The sequence below is a fragment of the Peromyscus leucopus genome, chromosome 19 (assembly GCF_004664715.2).
Source record: "Peromyscus leucopus breed LL Stock chromosome 19, UCI_PerLeu_2.1, whole genome shotgun sequence".
NCBI classification, from domain to species: Eukaryota; Metazoa; Chordata; class Mammalia; order Rodentia; family Cricetidae; genus Peromyscus; species Peromyscus leucopus.
Window position 1 is genome coordinate 26,446,546 of NC_051079.1, and position 24,419 is coordinate 26,470,964.

General features: G+C 41.4%; 2 protein-coding genes across 6 annotated transcripts in view; both read left to right on the forward strand.

Moving 5' to 3' along the window:
- Positions 1–5,548, forward strand: part of LOC114686160 (protocadherin alpha-3-like) — a 196,369-nt gene extending 190,821 nt beyond the window's left edge. Inside the window, 1 exon segment of the mRNA XM_028860808.2 lies at positions 5,490–5,548. The gene's annotated coding sequence lies outside the window, so the exon portion shown is untranslated.
- The window catches only part of LOC114686155 (protocadherin alpha-7), a 206,055-nt gene that overhangs the window by 164,232 nt on the left and 17,404 nt on the right, over positions 1–24,419 (forward strand). For all 5 annotated transcript variants that reach the window (XM_037197097.1, XM_037197094.1, XM_037197098.1 and 2 more), the window contains exons 2-3: positions 5,490–5,548; positions 9,154–9,242. In XM_037197097.1, the coding sequence (XP_037052992.1) occupies positions 5,490–5,548; positions 9,154–9,242 (148 nt within the window). The remainder of the gene's footprint in view (positions 1–5,489; positions 5,549–9,153; positions 9,243–24,419) is intronic.

Sequence of the window (24,419 nt, forward strand, 5' to 3'; positions counted from 1 at the left end):
CCTGGTTGGCTATGAATTTTTGCTTTCAATGAGAGGTCAGAATGATGTCACTTTGCAAGTATTTGAGGAAAAATTGCCATCACCAAGATACTTTTAGGAGAATTTAATGGAATTCTTCTTCTTCTTCTTCTTCTTCTTCTTCTTCTTCTTCTTCTTCTTCTTCTTCTTCTTCTTCTTCTTCTTCTCCTTCCTCCTCCTCCTCCTCCTCCTCCTCCTCCTCCTCCTCCTCCTCCTCCTCCTCTTCCTCCTCCTCCTTCTCCTCCTCTTCCCTCCTCCTCCTCCCTTCATTCCTTCTTCCTCTTCCTCCCTTCATCTTCTTCCTACCCCTTCTGTAAACATACACAATGGTTGCATCACTGAATTTTCTTACTTTCTTTTTATTGGTTCCCCCCCCCCCCCCCGCCCACCAGCTGGACTCCTCTTCCTTTCCTTTCAAGTAGCTCCCATTCTGATTCCATGTCCCCTGTAGTCTATTATCACAGTCTATTATCTATTATAACCATTTGTTTTTTGTTTTGGTTTAGTTTGATTTTTTCAAGACAGGGTTTCTTTGAGTAGCCCTGGCTGTCCTGAAACTCACTCTTTAGACCACCCTGGCCTTGAACTCTCGGAAATCTAGCTGCCTCTGCCTCCTGAGTGCTGGGACTAAAAGTGTGCACCATCTCTGCCTGGCTTTTTTTTTTTAGTTAGTTTGTTTCGTTTTACAGGTGTTTTTTTTTTTTTTTTTTGGTTTTTCGAGACAGGGTTTCTCTGTGTAGCTTTGCGCTTTCCTGGAGCTCATTGGTAGCCAGGCTGGCTCGAATCACAGAGATCCGCCTGCTCTGCTCCGAGTGCTGGGATTAAAGGCGTGCGCCACCAACACCCGGCCTTACAGGTGTTTTTAAATGTGACTTTTACAGGACCTCGCTTGAGTCAGAGTTTCCGTGTATATTATAAGATGAACATAATTTACCTGATTAATATAATATTTTGACGAGTATAACCTGTGACATAAAAATTCAGAGGTCAAGAGAACACTTTAGCAATGTTTTAAATCTGCTAACCTAAAAATTATGCAAGCTCTTTCTTTTCAAGAATTTGAACTTGGCACATGCAAAGAAATATCTGACATTGCAAGTGGAGAGAAATGCCAGCTTCTTTCCGGCCTTGCTGGCTCCAGGGAGATAGGAAGGTTTGTAAGAGAGTAGCTGCTGTACTAGCAGACTGTGCATTTAGAATAACCAGACCTTACACTTTCTGTTGTACTAGAACTTATTATGCATATTTTAATTTATTTTCCTTTCATTCCCTGTAGCTTAGAGTTTACATGTTGTACTTAGAAAGAAGTTTTCTACCCAGAATCCTCAAGTTTATCCCCTTCCAATTTTGATTTACTGAAAGACCAATGTGTAATATAGTCATGATTCTTTTCAGTGTTATGTTTTGCTTTAATGCATTCGTTTTCTATTGCTCTGTAAACAATTACCATGCATTAGTGGTTAAAATCTCATCCATTTAGTGTCTCACAGTCCTGCACTATGTGGTTGAGTTTTTTACTTCAGTTTTCATAAAGCTAAAAACCTCAACACATTGGATAGGTACTCTTTTGGAGGTTCTGGAGAAGAATCTACTTGGAAATTCATTCAGATTGTTGGCAGAGTTCACTTCCTTGGGGCCAGAATCCTATGCTGGCTTTATCTCTTTTTGCTGGGACCAAGGAGGGGCCATTACTCTCAGCTCAGAGCGGGCTTGCTTAGGTCCTGTCATGTGACTTGCTCTCAGGGCTGGCCTTAAAGAATCTCCTGTGTCGTGGAGTCTCTCTCATGCTTTACATCCTTCTGACTTCTGTCTGGGACTTCTAGACTTGAATGTAAAAGGCTCTTATAATTAGGTTAGTCTTACCAGAGTAATCCCTCTTTAAAAAAAGACAGAGGGGTAGGGGGATCAGTGGTTGGTATGTGGAATGAATAAAAAATTTCATAATAAAAAATTAAATGGAAAAAAAAAGACAGTTGAGCTGTCTAAACACAATTATGAGGATAAGTCCACCACAGTCTGAGTCTTGAGATTATACAGGATATGTACATTTGGTGTGGGGTCTCGAACTTGCCTTAGCACTCTGCCTACTGCAATTTAGATCAATGTCTATTAGATAGCACTATGAAAAATTGGCTGTGGAGACATTCTGAATGAACAAGGAGACATTACATATACTTTCTAGTTTGAAAGAGCAGTTTATTGACAAATTCAACAGCAACATGCATGGTAAGAAGACAGTGGTTTTGTTGTTGTTTTTGGTTTGGGTTTTTGTTTTTTTTTTTGAGACAGAGTTTCTTTGTGTAGCCCTGACTGTCCTGAAACTCCCTCTGTAGACAAGGCTAGCCTTGAACTCATAGAGATCCACCTGTCTCTGCCTCCTGAGTGCTGGGATCAAAGGTGTGCATCACCACTGTCTGGCCAAAAAGACAGCATTTTATTTCACTGAGTATTCATGTGAGTTTATGAATAACAGGCTATTTTAAACCTGTTTTACTTTAAACTGTCTTAAAAGTGATTCATCCTTTTGTTGCTTAAGTACCCTATGGCATAAATCACAAATAATTCGGTAACAGGATAAATTAAACTTTTGCTATAATTTGAGCAGAAACTAAAGTTGGTGCTTGTTCTTCAGTAATATTACATCACCCACATGGATTACCTAATTGACTTTTTCTGCATCTACAGTTCTGTGACTATTAATGTGTTAAAAGACTAAACCGGAGTAATTCACCAATGGAAATTCAGTCTACTGAGTCTTAATCCTAGCAGTTGGCAGGTAGAGTTGGTAGAATCAAAAAATTCAAGGCCAGTTTTGGCATAGTGAGTTTGAGACATCCTGGTCACATGATACCTTCTCTCAAATGAATAAACATATGTAAAAAACCAAGATATGTAATATTAAAATATTTTTGAGGTAAATAATCATAATTAGTCCAAGGCCTTAGTGTCTTGTAGCAGATACATAGGTAGTCAACCTTTCAATCTGAACTTTTTCCAAATTGAATCAAATCAAAGTATGAAATTTATATGCATTTTGAGTTTCAATTTTGTATTCTTTTAAGATGAATCAGTATCTAGGAACATAGAAGTAACTATATATTCACTAATCAGGCAAATTTAGTGTCTTTATGTAATTATATTTATCTTTATAGTTATCATAACTTCTGTGACAGTTCATTTATTTAAAAATAGTCTAAAAGGCTGGGCATGATGGCACATGCTTTTGATCCCAGCACTTGGGAGGAAGAAGCAGATAGATCTCTCTGAGTTCAAGGCCACCATGGTCTACAGAATGAGTTCCAGGACAACCAAGGCTGTTACACAGAGAAACCCGTCTTGAAAAAAACCACACACACACACACACACAAAAAAAAACACACACAACACACAACACAAAAACAAAACAAAAAACAAAACCTTTAAAAACCTATCCAATGCTGCATTCTAAGGATATAGCCCTGCATTTATGAATATTATGAGGATACCTGTGTGTTTTATGAGTAAAACAGATACAATCAGTTTCATAGAATGTATCATCTGGTTAGGAAAGTATTCGGATAGAAGTGCTTATTTCCTTGTGTAGTATTAGATGTTGAATTAAAATATACTAATTGCTTTCTTTCTTTCTTCGTCCCTGTCTGATCTTATTGCCATAAGAAATCTCATAACTATCATTCTGGCAAATGAATCTGAGAAGTATGTTTTTGCCGATCGACTGTTATTGAAAATAGCAACATGACAAATTAAATGTGTTGTTGAGGAAGTGAAATTGTGTAATAAAGTGAGTCTCCTGTTCAGTCCTGATAGAATTGTGCCTTTCAGCAAATTGAGGTTAGTGATTTCATCCCAAAGATCAAGTTGCAGTAATTTTCATCATGAATGTTACCCAATCATAGAAAAATAAGCAACTGTTACTCAGCAGATGTCAAAATCTTTGTAAAAGGATTTTCTCCACGGACAAGCTGACACTGGTATTGCCAATGGCTGAGAAGACGGTGATGATGAAAACTTAATCAGATGTATTTTAGTCATGTTATCAGGTTCATAAAATTATGTACAAACATTCTCTTTTGTTGCCTCTAACAATACTTGTAAAAAATGGAAACTTGTTTTATTTGGTCTTTGGGTAATTTATGCTACTTTATATGGAACAATAATAGCACGTTATATATTTGAAAACCAAGGATGAAGCCAGTTACATATGTGTATCTTGCCAGCAGAATACAAGAGAATGAGGTGACAGCTTGTATAGGGTGGTGGTGGGGGGATGAGACTTGGATGCAGTATTCAGAGTCACCACTTTTCTAGGCATTGATTTAGGTTCTCTGGGTCCTGCTTAGCCATCCATAAATCTGTTAGAAGGTTGGGATTCTGTCCCCATCACTTCTCTGGGCTTTATGAAGTGTGTTTATGAAAATACTTCACATTGCTTTGCATGAACTACTATATGAATGGCGGGGGTGAGACTAGCTGATACTTTGAAATAGTTTGTTGGCATTGCTACAGCTTTATGATCATGTAACCCGGGGGAAAGCACAAATTACAACCCCTTCCATTTTCTGACTCAACTGTACCTTAGTATTCATGCCTGACTTGTCTCTAGTGATTCTGAGTACCTTCTAACCAGTTCATAGCTCCCCACCCAGTCTTCAGGTGCCCATATTCTCCTCTTTATCAGTTCTACTTTGGAATGACAGTTTGTGGGCAGAGGGCACACAAAATTTCTTTCTGAGACACAGGTGGTGCAGAAAGAGTCAGGGTCTTCATGGATTTCAGCTACTTCCTGCTAAGCAGTCAGAGCCTAGTGAAGAGAGATGAATGAGGAGGTAAATCGTGAGAGAGGAGCAGGGAGCCAGTACAGATTTATGAGAAGGTTTCAGTGGCAAAACAAGGTCAAACTGCAATGGTTTGTTTTCTTCTCTCTACTATCCCTCTTCCATCAGGAGAAGAGGCTGTTATCAGTTGCTAGTGTTATGACTGGGCACATTCTTCCCAGGTCAAACATGCTGCAGTCTGCAAAGCCAGCAGTAGATTGCAGTCCTCTGCAGTCCAGCCAGGTCGGCAGAAATTGTGTAATCTTGTATTGTTATAGCTAGACTACAGAATTGAAGGGGTGCCTTTGATGGGGCATTTGAAAGTAAAAAAAGAGGAATGTTTTTCCTGTCATAAGACAGATTGCTCTAGTGTTTTATGAACATAGACTTAAATTGGACAGGACAAAGCTAAATGTGACCCTCACAGCACCCTAAATATGGATTTCCTTGATATTCAGTCTGGGTCATGTAACTTAATTTTCTCCTAAAAGTGATGTGTGTTATGAGTTTCATTTTAGCGTTCCATATGAATGTCCCATTTGGTATTTTTTGATTGGATGCTTGAAAATATTTAAGGGACAACTAATCGATTAATACTACCCTGGGAGCACATTGATTTGCAGTGTTAACAGCAAACTTCCTTTGTTATTTTTGCAGCCCCGACAGCCCAACCCTGACTGGCGTTACTCTGCCTCGCTAAGAGCAGGCATGCACAGGTATGTATGTCCTTCCTTCTTTCCTTCACTTGGGAGTAACTTGAAGTGGGCTCTGTTAGATAAACTGTATCTTCATAGGCCAGAAGCAGCTGTTTAAATTAAGAAGCTTTAAAAACTCTACCCGGGGAATGCAATTATTTTTGTCTCCATAATTATTTCTTGAAACATTGGAAGTAATCAGTGCCAAATGCTTATTGAGTGCTGGGAAATGAAAATGCCATGTGGAATCATCGGCAGGTTTCTGTACTTTCATCAAAATTCCTACAAGCATATCTCAGCTTAAAAACTTTTGTATCAACTTAAAACTATTTTAAATTTCCTGTGATAATTCTCACTCTTCATCCTCTCTCACTTACAGTTTTTGTCTCTCTCTTAAAAAGTTTAATTAATACAAGTCAGAAGCTTTCAGAGTTGACTACTTTATAAAATATATATATATATAAATATATATATACATACGTTGTTTCCTATTTCAGATTCCTTGTTCTCCTATCTTATCCTGACCACTACACACTGTTAGCCACAATAAATGATTGTTCGAATCTTAGATGGTGTTTTCATTAAAAAAAAAATCAGAGCTGGATATTAGGGTGAAAGCCGAAAGATCAGAGAAGCAGAACAGTCAGCTTACCTCTACAAAATCCTCAGCCTAAAGAGAGTGAGTTCCTGTTTTCTCACACCTTACATACCTCTGCCTTTCCATATTACTTCCTGGTATAAAAGGCGTGTGTGCTTCCCAAGCAAAGGCATGAGATCTCAAGTACTAGGATTAAAGGTGTGTGCGGCCATTACCTGACCTCTATGTCTAATCTAGTGGCTGGCTCTGTCCTCTGATCCTCAGACAACTTTACTAGGGTATACAACATATCACCATAAATGATAGCTATTGTTGTTTATGTTGGACCCTGCTAGAATCTTCTGTCTTCTCCATCATTTTGCTCTTATTGTTACCAATATTGTGGGCTCTTTAGAGATGAGCCACGTTCAGGACTTTATTGAATATCTGGAGACCAAATCTAGCTTGCTTTAGATCAACTTAGAGTAATAGCATTACTCAAGACTCAGATTTAATATAGTTTTGTCTTGTCTACTTTGTCTCTTTGACAGTAACTGATTCCCAGAGCTGATGTGTCCATGCCATAGGGCCAAATGAAAGATTCATTATTTGTGACTGTCTTTGGAAACCAGATAGGGAGGCTCAAGAAACTAATGATTGGATTAGCAAAAGAATTTAACTTTGAAGAAGAAATGAACTCCAAACTTTAAGCCCTTCAGAATATCTGGACAATTATTAATTGAGTCTTCATCAAACCTAGGCCAATGTCTAAAGAGAAAGCTTGTAGAATAGTATGTGTAGAATTAATGAAAATATAATTTTAGCTCATTAAACATGTATTAGATTAAAATAAATTAATGCCTTCTCAAACTTACAAATGATCAGAGATCATTATGTGGGTGCTATTTCTGAATCAGGAGCAATCAGGGAAGAGCTGAAGATTGGTAACTGGCTTGTTGAGATGTCGTGCTGGAACCATGGTCATGATTTTAAGCTAGAGACACTCATACAGATGCTCTCCTATGAGGCATCAGAGGAGTTGTTTGTACTTTAATTAGAGTTGAGCTGTGCTTTTTTCTGTAGCTGAGATGTTTGCGGAGCTGGGCATTAGGTTAATTAAGCTCTTTTTACAGTATCAGCTTTTACCATTGCAATTGAATTAACGTTTTGCTTGAAAGGTACCAAAGCTGTGAGATGCAGCTTTTTTTTTCTTTAGACAGGGTTTTGGCCTGGAACTCACTCTGTAGACTAGGCTGTCCTTGAACTCACAGAGATCCACCTGCTTCTGCCTCCTGAGTTCTGAGATTAAAGGCGTGCACCACCACCGCCTGGCTGAGGTGCAGCTTTTTAAAAATTGTGTTTAAAATAAAATATTAATGGAATTACCACTTTGTTGTCCCATAAACAGATGGCCAAATTTGCTCTTGTTCAAGTTTCGGTTAATATATTAAGAGATTTAAGTAGATTAGAAAGGAAATACAATTTGAAACTGAGACGTTGCATCTTTTTCACTTCGTAGTGAATTGAACATATATCAGAGCTGTGAACTTAAAGAATGCCCCCTTCTCACAGTGCATTGGCTTCTTGGTGTGTCTAACCTCGGAAGCATCATATCACTCTTATTTTACTTTTTAAATCTGCTTTGAGCTGAACCAATTGCAGGGAAGTTACATCTTTATGTCCATATAATTTTCCGGTAGATCCAAAAACTCCCAAAGGACATAAACATTTGCAGAAAAAATTTAGAAAATTCTAGGTTGGAAATGAAGGATAATGGTGTTAGGTCACAGCTTAGTGGATTTCTACCCAGCGTGTTTGGAGCGAAAGAGCAAGGGACTGCTGGGCGCATAGATCCCCTTTCCTGTTCTACTTGTGATCCTCTGTCTCATGTGACTCCTTCAGTCAGTCACTGAGGTTTTAGTAATTTAATCTGAGGATAAGCAAATGTCTGATTTAAAAGTGTCCTCCAACTTTGGAGGATTTTCCCAGTTTACTGAGTTGGGATCCCATTTTTCCTTCTTCCTCTATCTGGATATATTTGAAGCTCTGATGTACACTAGCTATAGACATACATAAATAGACACAGTATTCTTTCTGCCCCTGGATAGTTTGTTTTCTCTCTACTAGCCTCTATGAGTCTCTGAGACGATGATGTCCCAGCAGTGTTTTATGCTGAATTAATCTCTTCTGAATGTGTATCTATAAATTACTGTGATTGGGTTTCTCTTGTCCTAGGATATGCTGGGTAGACCATCTATTCATAAAACAAAACAAAAAATAAAACAGAAGTAATACTAAGAATTAAGCAGGGCTGGTATCAGGCAATACTTTTGTTACTGTCTGTCTATCCTTCTGTTCCTTGTAGTATATCAAATAAACTTTTCTTTCAGAAAAACTAACAAAGTAGTTAGTTGAGCAGGAGGTATGGTAGCACATGCTTATAACTCCAACTACTTGGGAGACAGAGAAAAACAGCAACTTTCAAAGCCAGCTTTAAGCCAGTCCTCTTAGTGACATGCTGTTTAAATTAGCAAGGGCTGGGGACATAACTCAGTGATAGACACCTCGGCAAGCATGTATGAGGCCTAGGGTTCAATTCTCAGCTGTGCATGCACACCTCCCCACCCCTTGGAATGAGTTGGGTATCCAAACTGATGTTACTGCTGACAATATTGTTGTGTTTAACCTGAGAGAGGGTTGGGAGTTTGGAGAAGCAGCTTCCCTCGTCATCACTGAGATGTTAAAATGGCATTTGTCCTCTTGTGGGTCTTTTGTTAGATTTAGTGGGCACCACAAGGCATTAATGAAAACCAAAACTGCCATAAAGACAGAACGCGTTATTATCACTGTGGTGCAGCAGGCAGTAAGTCAGCGATGGTTTTGCACTTTTACAAGGTGACTGCTCAGCAGTAATGCTTGCAGTTTAAGCATGAGCAGGGAGTGTTAGCTGCAGCCCTCCCTTCATAATGGAGGCAATTTCTGAGAGTAGGAGGAAAGTTGGAAAAGCTTTTATGGTCTAACTGTTATCTGGGTCTGTATGTTTACTCAGCTCTGTGCACCTGGAAGAGGCTGGCATCCTACGGGCTGGTCCAGGAGGGCCTGATCAGCAGTGGCCAACAGTATCCAGTGCAACACCAGGTAAAGAGTCAGGATCTCTCTCTTCTTGTTTGGGTTCTGGAAATTGGTCTAATGACCTGGTTTTGTAAGAGACAGCTCCTTTTTGATTCTTTTCTTCCACACGAACACAATTGCTGTGTATATATATGATCATTTTGACTTCATGCTTGGAGTTCTTTGAGAGTTGAAAATAGGTAACCAAGAACTTATTACACCTATTTTCATTTTAAAGACCGAAGAAACAGAAGTTCAGGAATGAACCCGCATTCACACAGCTTCTGAGTAACAGAGATAGGGTTCAAACACAAGTGTATCTAGGTGTATGTAACATGGCTGCAAAACAGGCTGCCTTGTAAGAATCCACCCAGATTAAAATGAATACATGAACATATACATAACAGATGACATAAGAAGGTATATGTGAGGACTTCTTTCTAAAAATAACACAGATGCCTTTCAAATGATTAGGCTGAATAGCATGTGCAGTTAAGGCCTATTTTTTGCTGGCAACTCTAAGGACTTTCATTTATTCTAATCAAGCAGCATTTGCTATTTATGAGTGTTTTCGCAAGTCAACTAAAAGTACGATTTGTCAGAAATGCACAAGTTGAAGCAACTTATTAGACAGCTAATATTGCCAGATGGCAAGGATAAGAACATGAAAGAGTCCGTTGAACAAATCGGTAATCTCAGTGCCAATGAACAAGGGAGGGAGGAGTATGTTCTCAGAATACTAAATGTTGTAGAGTGAATAGACACCTAGGCATGTCAGAGCTACTCAAAGTTACACATGAAGTCATGCCTGGTCATCCTCCCTTCCTTTGGGGTTAGTCTTATTGTCATGGAGACATAGGTTAGTTTGGTGAGCTGGGAACTAGGTTTATATATATCTCCTCATGAATGACATTGGTTGGTGTAAATATCTAGACACATGTGAAAATGGGAACATTTATGGATTATTTCCTGTTTGGGATCCAGGTTTCTGCTTCAGATTCAAAAGGATGTTGGGAATATATGTCCCTAATGCCTAATGTTATTTTTCTTTATTTTTTATTTGAGCATTTCATACAAGTATACAATGAAATATGATTGTATCTAATCCCCATTTACCCCTTCCAACTTTCCTTATATCTACCCAACATATCCTCTCCTAACTTCATGTCATTTGCTTTTATAGCCAGTTAGTGCCGTCCGTCTGTGCACATGTGTAGGGCCATGCACTGGAGAACGGGAAACCTACCAGTTGCCACATCCTCAAAAAATTCTTTTCTCTCTCTCCTATCATCTATCCACTGCCAACAGCTTCTTAGGAAGGGGTGGAGCCTGGAGATCATCAAGCCCAACTATCCATGATCCGCATTTTTGATGGAGATAGATGATGAGTTTCCATGGCTCTGCTTCCTTGCTGGCTGCTGGCACATGACTCATAGCCCTTATGGACTGGGTAGAGCTCACATTTTCCAATTACTCCGTGGTGACCTAACCATGCTTTACGAAATGTCCCCACAACAATTACATGAAGTTAAAAGGGTTCTCCCTCTGCCTTCTGCCCTGTCCTTTGTACTTTGGGGCATTAGAACTCAAAGTGTGTTTTTTGTTGTTTTGAGAGGAATGGTGTAAAGATTAAGATTATAATTGAGAGTGAGAGCTGAGCTGAATTCCAATGCCAAGCTTACTTAGTGAATGCACATAGACAAAGTTCCTAAATGCTTATCTTTTAAATTGTTTTTTCTCTAAGTTGAGCATAATAACGCCTTTGTTATTGACTTGTCATGAGAACGAAAAGAAAAAGAAGGGCTGAACACAGTAGTTGACATGTGGCATCAATGCCCCAGTAGTCTATTTACCCCTTTTTTTGGGGAAAATACTTATGCGCTGTGTAATCTACTTATCTGGCTTTGACTTCCAACTTCTTGGTTAGAATTCAATAGTCTTCATTTGTAGGCCCAGATACAGGTCCTTTGATGTTATGTGGGTCATTCACACATCTATACAGTCCAGTCATCCTCCTGGATGTGGGGTGAGGAGGGTTTCTTCATTGTTCCATGAAGAAAAGGAAAATGCTTCTCCAAAGTTGATTTTCAATCCCAAACAAATCCTGCTTTTTGCTGATCTCGTCATTCTTAGTGCTTCATGGTGAAGGTGCAGTTGCTTCTAGAAGGTTCGTTTCTTGTGCTTCTCGCCCCTTACACGTGTGTCTGAGCTCTTCTTGTGCCTTGCCACTAACTGCTCTTTTCACACCAACACCGGCAGTGGCCGTGACCATAGGCATAAAGGAACCTGGACCTGCTGTGCCCTGCTCCTTATTCATGTGTGTGCTTCTTGGAGTTGCTTTCCCTTTTAATTCTTCTGCTTTGTTGGTAAGGTGTTCATTTAATTTCACAGTCTGCAGAAGCCTAGGATAAAGAAGCTATATTCTGAAGGGATCAATGGAGGCATCATAGGTGATGTTCTCTATGGGATAAACAAGTCAGGCATTAAATTGGTTAATTCTGATTACTGGCCCCTGTTGTCCAGCCTTGCCTTTTATGTAAGCAGAACTGGATCACATGCCTCCTTATTTCCCTCCAGCTTCCCATGAGACTGAGCACAGAGAAAATTAGCTAAACAGTGAATGCACAAAATACAGTCACAGCCCTTGCAAGGATGAGGGAATGTGTTTTAGAGAGAGGGATATTAAAGGGCCAGACATGGACAGGTGTTACAACTTTTTAACTTTGTCTAGGTGAATGCCCTGAAAAAGTCTTAATGAATATTCTCTTGTGATTAATTCCCAGAGGAACTCCCAAGAGGTTCTAGAAAAGATGGTCCCTGCTTGCCAGGAGACTGGTTTGGCTGTCTGCAGTGGATCAGGCCGCCCTTGCCTGTTGGTTCTTCAAGGCTCCTCTTTGCACAGTTCATAGAATCTGAAGACCTGCCAGATATGTGCAGACTGGGTGTGACAGTGCAGGGGAGCCTGATGTAGCAGGATCTCAAGTTGAGACCAACATAATCTACATGGGAGACTCTTTCTCTAAAAAAAAAAAAAATCCATTTCAAACAAACAACAATGACAACCCACTAAACAACAGTAACAATATTTTAGAGTGGGAAACCCAACTGAATCTTCAAGTTCTTCATCCATGGAGTCAAGCAACCACAAATAGAAACTATGTGGTAAAGATGCATCTGTACCAGACACACACAGGCATTTTCTTTTCTTGTCGCTCTTTCCTAAGTAGTACAAGGTAAAAATGTGCATCGCATTTTCATTGTATTAGGCATTACCACTCATCTGGAGATGATATAAAGTACACAGGAGGATTGTGATATTACAGGCAATCACTGCACCATTTTATATGTGATTTGAACATCAACTGATTTGGGTGTCTGTGATGGTCCTGGAGTCCATCCCCCAGGGATAACAGGGATAATAACTGTTCTCTCTATTTATCAAAAGAGCTCGGGGAATTCCAAGGCACACAGCACTGCCAAAGATAACATTATAGCCTGTGAAGCAAGGCCTCGGAGGACCTGGGACTAAACAGTGAAAGATTAATTGGGTGGGATAGGCTCTAAGGCACCTAGGCTTAGCCAGAGAACTCAGGTACTAGACAGTGGTTCTCAAAGTGTAGTTCCCAGGGTAGAGTACCAACAACATCCAGGAATTTGTTAGGAAGGCAGAGTGTTCAGAGGAGCCCTCCATGTGTTCTCAAGGCACCCTAAAATTTAGGAACTGGTCTAGAAGTGGGTTTGGTGATTCAGGTCTGCAACTGGCCCTATTCAGGGGGCTGCCCCAGGGGGATTGCAAGTTCAAAGCCAACCTGGACAACTTAATAAGACAGTCTCAAAATGAAAAGTGAAAAGAGCACTAGACTATAATTCAGTTCTAGAGCATTTACCTGTCATGTGGGAAGTCCTGGTCTCAATCCCCAGTACCAAAATCACAAATCAGTAACAGTAAAAATGAACTGGGCTATAGTAAATATTTCTGATGCCACCTAGTATGTTTAGAGGCGTGGAAACTGTGAGGAAGCTATTTGTTTATGATTCTTGTGGGAAGCAGGGGATTTTCCCAGACCCCAGAGATAATTGCTAAACTCAATTGCTCAAGCTCCAGACTCAGAGCAACCTTCCTTGGATTTTTTTTTTCTGGGCCCCTCAGTTGCTGTATATCCCCAGGACCTTTCTATGCTCAGTTTCTTTTTCAGTAAAATGGACATAAGAGTAGTGTCTTCCTTAGGAAGTCGTTAGAATTAAATGACATAGTACTCACAATAGTGAAGAGTCCAAAGAAAAACATTTAGTAATAAACAGACCTTTTGTGATTTCTCATAAAAGAGATGAATCTATCCTTTCTTTACCTTCAAAATTTGGAGTTTCTCTGAGTAGACTCTTCGGGAGGCTGTGCTACTGAGGTTTTATTTAACTGCTTGTCTATTTCCTTGTAGGATTGCTTTTGTCCTGGTTTGTCACATCTCTTTACGCTGTGGGAAGTGGACATGGTTATGTGTCCTAGTTTTATAGGGAGATCCAAGCTCTTATTCAGTTTAGAGATTTTTGCCTTTCTGACCGTGCTAAATCCTCAAGGAAAGACTCCATCTTTAACCAGTTCTCCCAAAGAAACTATGTCCTGTAAGTTCTTTTGGAGTCCATTTAGGAACACTGTCAACATCTTTTACGTCTCAGGAGTGAGTGCAGCCTCAGGCCCTTGGGGAAGAATTTAGAAAGCATGCTGTTCCACTAACCTGCTCACCCTGGCCTTCAGCTGTTGCCATGGCAATGCCGGTCCTGGTAGGTGTGTACATGTCCTTATTAGGATAAAAGAAAAATGAGTTCAGGGATCTTGTGAGTGGGGCAGCTCCTCTCTGTGTCCTCCACTGTCACCTTCCATTTGGCAGTCCAGGAAAAGAGCTCTGTGGAGTGATCTTTAGCTGGGGAAAGCGAACCCTTGGAAGATGCAGTTTCATTGTCTGGGGGTGCAAAGCCCCTTATGCTTGGGGTGGAGTTCTCTATGTAGCTCATGATACACAAAGATGTGCTTGTTCTGGCCTGGCCTGCAGGATGGAATCAAGGTGACATGGGAAAAAGAATTAACCCAGGAGAAGCCAGGAAGCTTTGCTGCCTCTGTTTATGTGTCCTTTCTTCATCTCCTACTTAGAGGGACACTCTGCATCTTCCATTTTATTGACTATGTAGGTTAAAGGTTGGAGTTGAGAATGTTTTGGTGTTGTGAAATTTTTTTTTTTTGTATAGTAAATAGCTTCTGTGGTAGTTCTATGCCCCATGTGTTTTCTGTACACTTCCTGTATACCAATTTTTCCAGGATTGGTAGCTCAAGGCAAAATATAGCCAGAGTTGGAACCCTGACATGCACTGAAAGAACTCCTTCCTTTTCAGTGGCCTCAAAATGAAGACTCTAAGACTTCGGAAATCACCCAACCTCGTATGCACTCACGTGTGCTTCTTGGCACACATTTTGAGGATACACACAGTGAGGAGAGACAGACATCAATAATTGTTTCCCAAGGTTGCTGCTTTCTTCAGACCCCACAGATGCAAAGACACAGGCTAATGCTGGGCAAGAAATAGAACCTCATTATAGTTTCTCTACTTATCATTGATCCATTTAATGTCTTGACTACATTGGAACAATAGAGTATGGTCCCTGAGGAACTTCCTCCTGACAACTTTTGACTGTGTTTTGAAAAAAAAAAAATCATACATTTTATTCTTTTGTTCAATGGTTTTGTGGACCCAGCTGTAATGATACACACATGTAATTGCAGCATTCAGGAGTTCAAGGCTGGCCTGGTCTATATACTGTGTTTCAGGCCAAAGTATATAGCAAGATCCAATCTCAAAAAAAAAAAAAAAAAGAAGCATGAAACAGGATTTCTGAAATACTCTTCTGATTCTTGTAATGCACTTTTGCTGGCTTTGTTGACTTTTTAAAAGCCCTTTATCAACAGCCAGAGTCAGGTTTCTGCTTGGGAGATCCTAATGTTGTGAAGAACCTAAGAAAGGGAGAATTTCACTGCTTTTCCCACTTGACTCAGCTCAAAGACTAAAGACAACAGGCTGCTGTTTGAGAGCTTGGTGGGGAAGGGGAAATGGAGGGTGGAGTCTGCACTTCCTTCTCTGAGGAAGATTACTAGGATTGTTTAGATTAGGGGTCTGGGAACTATTATTTGGAAGGCACTTGAACAAGGATGCTCTGCTTCTGACAGATTTACTGCAGAATTATCATGACAATTTGGAATGGCTTTAAGCAGAGTAGTTCCTGAGAGTCTTGCCCTTGGCTTCACTCACACTGGCAAGCTACAAACTAAAGCCTGCCTTGGTGATAGCAAGGGACTTTTATGGCAAGAATTTTTGGAGATAGTCAGCCAAAGGAACTTGAAAAATTCATCTTCCCAGAAGCAGTCAGCTTTGCAGTTGAGAAGGTCACTGCCTAATCTGGAGAAACATATTCAGGTCAAACATTGGCTGTAGACCAGGGGTCTCTAGGGAAGGGTCATTGGGCTTCTGAGAGCTGGAAATGAGCATGTGGATTGTAGAAGGGGCTTTCTCAGCCTGGGCACTTGAAGTCTCATTGCTGTCAATCAACAAAAGGGTGGGAAGCCGGGATAGATGCTGCTCTACCCTAACCTACCTTCTGAGCCACGCATTGCCTCAGCATCAGTCTTGTCTGCCTTCTAGGGAGAGGACCAGAAAAGGATGGAAGGAGCTAGTACTAGAGATGATTTTACCAAAGGAAATCCAGAAAAAGAAATGTTTGGGTTCCTGTTTAAACAGGAAATTGAGAGCTTTGTAGAGAATATACCAAGGGGTATAACCACTGAAATTTGAGGTATGGAGAAGTAGCTTTGGGTGGCCAGATTTGGGTCCACAAGAGAAAAGAGACAATGAGAAGTTTGTTATTACTAGAGTCGTATCTCTTACCTGCTGTATCCCAAACCCTGTCTATAGATCACAAGTTTCATCACATGTTTTTTAAAAAAAAAAAAAGACTTAAAAACTAGTGAGGGTTGCTCTGTAGACAAAAATCTAAACAAGCAAGGTCAATATTGACAATTCAAGAAAATTCAACAGATAGAGTTTATGTCCAATGAAAGTCTATCCTGTGTCCAGAATTGTTGTTCCCATGACATGCTAGGCTAAAACTAAGTAATGAAGTGATAGTCTCTAGGCCTTCTCTTCTGTATTTTTGTTTTTTACTCTACAATTTAGATAACTTTTGCTTAAGAACGTATCTCTCCCATGTCTGTTCCCATAATCACCTGGAGTCAGATGAATACCCTAAAGCCACTGAAAATGTGAGCAACTTAGAGTAGATGCTCACTCACCAACCTGTATGAAGAGAGTCTAGATTTGGGGGAGAGGAAGAAGATCACTAGGTGTGTAAACAATTCTGAGGAAGACCCATTTGAGTCTGTAAGTTTGATGATGAGCTACAGAGTACAGAATTTCCTTTTTTTAGCTAAAGTCTACTAGGAGGGCTGTTCCTTACCTCCTCCCAGGACTAGATATAGAACTCAGCACCTTGTGTGTGCAAGGCAAGTGCTCTGCCAACTGAATGTATTCCCAGCCCTCTTCTTAGAAAACAAAATGAAATAAACAACAAGCCCCAATAACCCTAAACCACAGAAACAGCTCTAGGGAGATTTTCCCAGTGAATGTATTAGTAGGAGGGTCTTTGACTCTGTGTGTGTGTGTGTGTGTGTGTGTGTGTATGTGTGTGTGTGTGTAGGTCAGAGGACAACCTCACATGTCATTCCTCAGGTGCTTTCCACCTTTATCTAGAGAAATAGTCTCTCACTGGCCAGCAAGTTCTAAGGATCAATATGTCTGCCTCCTCAGTATGAGGATTATAAGCATGCAACACCATGCTTGACTCTTTTTAAAAACATCAGTCTGGGGATCAAACTTATGTCTTTGTGCATGTAAGACAAGCACTTTACCAACTGAGCTTTCCTCCCCAGTCCTTACACAGCTTTAAGAGAGAAGTACCTTATCATTCCCATGTTTCAGAGAAGGAAACAGAGGCTTGTCCAAAGTCAGTGACTTCCTCACATCACACAGCTGATCAAAGTATTTTGCTCACTTTTATACACTCAGTGTCAAGTAAAAGCCCCCCCCCCCTCCGCACACCAGCACTTAAGAAAATTTTGTTGAGTTCATTAATGAATCCAGTGCCACAGGAGCATTTCAGCCCACATGTTCCTACTGCCAAACCCCATTCACTTACCTGTTTTTGTCACATTGTCCCCACGGCAGGTGAGGAGAATAGGTGGATGGTTTCCTTGTCTGAGCTCTAGGCCAGTGGCCTGCACTGGTTTCATGTTACTGTTATCTCAAGTTAACATAAATTCTGTGACTTCAGATATCACAGACTATTATCTTACAGTTTTGGAAGTCAAAGTCCCAAATGGAGCTAAATCATGGTGTGTTCCAGATGCTCAAAGCAAGGACACACTTCCCTTTAATTGCCAATAACATGTTTCATCTTTCATCTGAGTACCCTCCCAAGCACCTCTAATGTCCATATTTGCATGAATAGTATGTTCCCAACAATTTAGGTATTCTCTAAGAAATATATGATTACTTTGTCATGCATTCTGTATCTTTATAGGTCTTCTCTAGCAGAATAATTAATATCCATCTCTATTATCAGTCCGTCTAAGTAGTTGAGGTCCTTTCTATCCCATCTCTCAAAATTCTTCTAGTCTTTACCCATTGCCCAATTCCAAAACCACTTTTACATTTTTAGTTACAGCATCATTCTGCCTTAGGGTACAAATTACACCCCTATATCCAAAGACCACCGTAACAAATGAACACAAATAGGTAGTTTAAAACAATGTAACTTGATTATCATATAGTTTTGAAGATTAGAAGCCCAAACTAGGCTTCCCTGGCTAAAATAATGGAGTTGGAAGGGCTACATTTCTTTTAGAGGCTCTCTAGAAGGACCCCTGAAAGCTGGGCATGGAGGCTCATAGCTGTAATTCCAACACGTAATGCTAACAATTCAGAGGCTTAGGAGGGAAGATGTGGGGTTCTAGGCCTGTGTGGGTGGCATAGAATGGCACTGTCTCGAAAGTCATTAGAAGAATAAATAAGAGGGCCCAGGTTTTTACACTTTCCAGCTTTTAAAGACTGCCTGAATTTCTAAGCTTTTGGGCCCTTGTTTCAGCTTCAAAGCCAGCAATGTAGCACCTGTAAATCTTTCTCTTTAATTTCTAAGGACGTAAATGCACTGAGCTCGCCTAGCTAATCCAGTATAATCTATCTTAAGATCTTTAATCATGTATGATTAAGATCACTTTTATCATGCACTATAATATATTCACATGTCCTGGAAATTAGGATATAGACCCCTTTGAGAGAGGGACACATCATTTTCCCTACCACGGGGTCTTTGGTGTTCAGGGAGAGGTGGCTGTGCGTGCGTGTGCGTGTGCGTGTGCGTGTGCGTGTGTGTGTGTGTGTGTGTGTGTGTGTGTGTGTGTTGATAGTTTAACAAAGGTAGAGGTAAATTAAGGTACATATTAGAAACTTGAAGGGAGTATAGTAATTACAGATTAGACTTTAAATCCTTTTTGAAAGCTACAAATTTCCCTAATTCTAGTTGAGACTCATTAATCGACTTTCCTCTCCCTATCTTAACTAATTAAGAACAGATACGAGGCTGGTATGAGGGCTTAGCAGGCAAAGTGCCTGTCTTGCAAGCCTGACAGCCCGAGTTCGATTCCTGGGACCCACCTGAAAGTGGAAGGCGAGAACCAACTCCACAAAGTTGTTCTTTGACTTCCATATGCTCACCGTGAAATGTGCGCTTCCCCCATATCAGATACACAATAGTAAATAAAATAAATAGATACAGTGTTTAAAAACAAATGCAAGGAGCTGAATGATCGAAGTTAGTATGGTTATTATTGGCAAAGATAGTCTGAAGAATGTTACCAGGGCCTTCTCTTTGCAAAATAATAAGGATGAAAATAAAAAATGTTATCTGTCTCCGTGGTGGGAAGAGAGAGGTATCCTGGTCGATGGTTTGCTCAGTATAAGTTGGGGAGATTAGAGAAGGAGAATTTAGGTAAGGTATATTGTGAGTAGATAGTGACTCTTGATACTTGACACAATCCATTTAAAATCAGGCTTTCCATTCTCCCTCCTCCCCAATCGGATAAACAGTTATTTCCTAGGAACAGTAAACAAAGGAGTAGAAGTAAGCATCTTTTCCTCCTTAGTTCTTTCCCGAGCACATCACCCAAAGGATAGAAGAGTCCATCTGGTGATCATCCCCTCTCTGTGGACAGCAGTCAGGGAATAGTTCCCACTACATTAGCATGTTAAGCCCTAAGACTGACTGCTGTGACCTGGCTTAAGAACCTTGTTCTAAGGATTGGGGAGAGGTAGGAGAAGACATACCCCAAATCATTCGAAAGCTCCTCTGGAAGAGTAATCATGGGGTGTGGTAGCTGCTAAAAATAGTCACTGTCCACAAAGAGATGCCAGGAAACAGTCAGTGCATATGCCCTGTCTTCTCTGCTTCCACCATCTGTGCCTAGGAAGAAGAGACTAAATGTATAATCAGGACTTACCTGAAGAATAGAAGAGGAGAAGTAAGAGCCTGATCCATATGTGTGTGTGCACTGGGGGCTTGAGGAGCGGGAAGCACTTTAGTCAGTATTCTTTATCTTCCCAGGTTTTCCCCAAAGCTGGTCCCTACATTAGACACAGGAATGGGGTGACTTGGGCCTAGTGCTCTGGGTGCATCTGTACCCCAGGGTTTGTTGGCTTCTTAGGTGTGTACCTTGCACAAGAAAGAACCTGGGTTGACAGCCGCTTCCTCCTGAGATGCAACAGGCAAGGCACTTCCAAAGCTTCTCTGCACTCTTCATCACGCTACCCTCCCCCTGCAGATGGAGATGAGGCCTTGGGGTCCATGAGACAGCCTCCTCAGGGGCAGCATCTCCTGTTGAAAGGCTTCTATACCCCGATATTGACTTTCTCTGTGGATGCAATAAATCAGATCAGGCCGAATTAAGAGTCCAGGTTAACTGAGCAAAGCACCCCTGGGTTATTCTTGGGGGAAGAAAGCAGGTCTAGGGACCATGTCTTAAACACCCTGTAGGTGTGGTCTTGAGCCTCTCCAGGGGAAGAGCAGACCCTCGGTGGAGTGGGAGGAGTGGGGCCTGAGCAGAGATTCCCAACACCTGTGAGGCTGCCTGAGATGTTGTCCAGTGCTCTCCCGAGGTCTGCTGTCCTGGGACTCTTAGTCAGTGGCCGGTGTCACTTCAGTTTCTTTCTGTTAGACGAAGAATAAGTTGATTCCACATAATTGCCTCTGGGAAATTTCTTTCGGGAGGATGGCTTTTTGGTGTGTTATCTTTGAATCTAGGGTTTTGGAGGTCTACATTAACTTGTGTGATCTTTCTCACCCAGGGTCACAACCTTGCCTCCAGGATAATCGCCTCTAAGTGGCTGTGATTTGAAAGGCACTAGGAAGATCTTTACACAAACCACGGCCCAGGCAGGTTGTTGCAATTCCATAGCTGTTCACCAGCATCAGCTCTCCTTCTGAAAACTCCCATTTACTCCTGTTCTCTCTTTCCACCCTCCGTTTCCATCCATCCCACACAGATGGAGTGAAATACCGCCTTCTTGCCAGAGGTACCTCTCTTGGCTTGGTTTCAATATTGAGTTTGGTTGGGACCGTCTGTAGAACCATCAGCCATTAATTAAACCCTTACATCAGAGTGGGCTCTCATCCAGCTGATACGATTAAAATATTAAATGCGTAACAGTTCTTTTCTCGTCATTAGTCATGGAGAGCAGAAGTGTGAAAAGTAAGATAGAAATATGATAGTGTCGTTTGGTATGAACAGCCCTGTGGTACATGGGTGGGGCCAATGTGATGCTGGGCACTCAGAATGCCTGACTCTGTTGTCCTCAGTACAAACTTCATGTAAGTCGAGTGAGTTCATCTATCTTCTCTGAGAGGATCCCCAAATTATTTGTGCAAGACACGAACCCTTTCTCTACAGCCATGAATGATGGGTGTAGGGAAACCTAGATGATGGAATTGGGAGTCTAGAGACCGTGTCTGATTTTATTTGGCATTTAATATGATATATAGCAGAATGGAAAGTATGGTGCAGAGAGGAAGAAGATTCCAGGCAAAGTAAACAATATGTGAAAAAAAATAACAAGAAGTAAATAATCTTGTACTTGGTGGGTGGGGTAGGAAAGTGTAAGGGAAGTGATATCAAAAAGGCAAACTGAAGCCAGTTTTTACTGGCCTTAAATACTCTGGTTAAAAGGAAAACAAAAACAACTGGTAGTTTTACTCTCTGGCAATAGAGCCCCAGGATTTGTTTTTTAGGAAATGCTTTAAAGCTCTCTCAGCTCTACCAAATCTTCAAATACCAGCCTGTGAGGTGTCAAGATGAGTTAATAAGCTGAGAAGAAAAGCCTTTTTCCTCTCTCAAACTGTACTGACTGGTTTTGTGTGTCAACTTGACACAAACTGGAGTCATCAGAGAGGAAGGAGCCTCAGTTGAGGAAATGCCTCCCTGAGATCCACAGTAAGGCATTTTCTCGATTAATGATCAATGGGGAGGGCCCAGCCCATTGTGGGTGGTGCCATTCCTGGGCTGATGGTCCTGGGTTCTATAAGAAAGCAGGCTGAGCAAGCCATGGGAAGCAGCACCCCTCCATGGCTTCTGCATCAGTTCCTACCTCCAGGATCCTGCCCTGTTTTAGTTCCTGTCCTGATTTTCTTCAATAATGAACAGTGCTGTGCAAGTGTAAGCCGAATAGATCCTTTCCTTCCCAAGTTGCTTTTTGGTCTTGATGTTTCATCACAGCAATAGAAACCCTAACTAAGACACAAACCAAGTTTAGGAACTGTAAGATAGGGAAGTAGAGGGGAGGCAAATGCAACATTACCTACCCACCCCCATATGCCCATACTAATACACAGGACTGGATTGAGAATGTTCTCCATCAATTTAGGGGGACCTGGGGTGTTCATATCTGAGGAAGCGTAGATAGTGAAGGCAGGTGTGTTTACAGCTGACTTTACCGCAGTTTACTGAAGCAGCCCTTCCCAGTGCCAAAAGCTTTTGTACCATCAAACTGTGCAATGATATGTAAAAGAGGGGAGATTGGATAATGCATGAATATCGCTCTGGATGGTTTTGCGTCAAGCACAAAAAAAAAAAAAAAAAAAAAAAATGCTGCTAGCACTCTTTTCACTAAATTTAAAACTCTTAAGTTAGCACAGTGCCTGGCACACAAAGTAGGACTGGAAATACGTTTGCCGTGTTAAATGGCTGCCGTTGAAGTGCGCAGGTCAGGTTGGTGGTGGTGGTGGTGGCGGCGGCGGCGGCGGTGAAGGTCTCCCGTGCTCCTGTCCTCCAGCTACTGTGGTCTTCTGACAGATTCTCCATTTTATGTCCTCAATGCAGAGATATCACTACTCGTCTAGAAATGGTTGCTTGAGGCTGAGAAGTGACACAGCAACAGAGAAGCCTGGGATCGCTGCCAAATTCCGAGAAGCGCAGACTGTGGTGTGACGGGGCGGGGAGGGAAGGAAAGTTTGAAAGAGCAAACGGAGGCAGAGGCTGCTTTGTTGGTAGGGGGAGTGTTTGTGCCACACACACTTCCAGGTAGGGCAGGGAGCGGGAACACTTAGGGAAGTGATCGTCACGGGAGGAGGATGCTAGCTAGCAGTGGGGATCTAGGTCCAGGCTAGGCTGATTTCACCGGCCCCTGCGTTAAGGAAGACCCGCTGTCAGGTGCCTAAGAAACCTGGGACAAAGGGCTAACTGTGGTGTCTATTAGCATACCAAAAAGCACTCTGGGCCTCTAGGCTCACTGAATACCCGCGGCCCCTCCCAACACTCCTCACCCTGCCCCCTCTGCCCTAAACTTCTCCAGCTCAGGGCCTTCCCTTCCCTTCCCCCAGCTACTTATTCTTATAAAAACCTGCCAGTTGGGCCTAGCACACTCGTGTGTGGCTCCTGTCTTGGCTGGCTTTTGGCCTCTTTGCCCTTTTGGCTTTCTTTTTCTTCTCTTCCTCTCTCCTCTCTCCCTCTCTCTCTTCTCATGGTCTGCTTTAGTCTGGACTCTTCCAGATGCCTCTGACTGTTCTCTCCCTCATATCATGAATAAAATTCTCCTCACACATCTCTAGGAACAGTCATGTCCTCATTTTCATATAATCACTATCTTGAGACTCTTAATTTCTTATCAACCTCCTCGTGAGGCACTATGGGGCATGCGTGGGTCTTCACTATCCACAATAATGACCTAGGGTCTTGAGTTTTGAGCTATGCTGAGCTTGTGTTTGTTTTGATTTTTTTCTACTTGATTTAGTTATGAAACAAAAATTATGAAAATCAAATCTCTGCTGAACTAAAACAATGAGTAATGCCTCATTCTCTACCTGGGCAGTAACAAGTACTATCAGAAGCATAGTGCTTATCTCCCAAAATGCTCATAAAAGTTTTAATGATAAAATTTAAATCATTGATGTATATTAAACATTAAACAGTATCATACTATTTGCATAAAATGCCATTCTATCAACCATTCCCCTTCAGTGAGGCAGTCATAGCTAGCAATTTTGTGCACATCCTCCAAATAGTTTTCAATGAATACATTTTGCTTCTTTATTTGATACAGGACCTCTCTATGTAGCAAGGCTAACTTAGGACTGGCCGTGTAGCCAGGGTGGACTTTAAGCTGCCTCCTGAGTGCAGGGATGACAGATGAGCAACACCATCCGCAGCCAATGAAGTTCACAGCAAAACGGAACAGGAAGTGTGGTGCCCCCTCCCATATGCAAAATAGAACAGGAAGTGTGGTGCCCCCTCCCATATGCAAAACAGCAGGAAGTGTGGTGCCCCCCATATGCAAAACAGAACAGGAAGTGTGGTGCCCCCTCCCATATGCAAAACAGAACAGGAAGTGTGGTGCCCCCTCCCATATGCAAAACAGAACAGGAAGTGTGGTGCTCCTCCCATATGCACAAGTGTCCCTCCCTGTGGATACTCTGCTCCAGAGTGCTAGATTGGTTACTACTGATAAAACTACACTGATTAATCCTTATCACCCACAGTCTGTAGTTTATATTAGAGGTCACGCTATCAAATCTTTAAAACACCAATTTAGTTTTATATTGTATACATTTTCATAAATCAA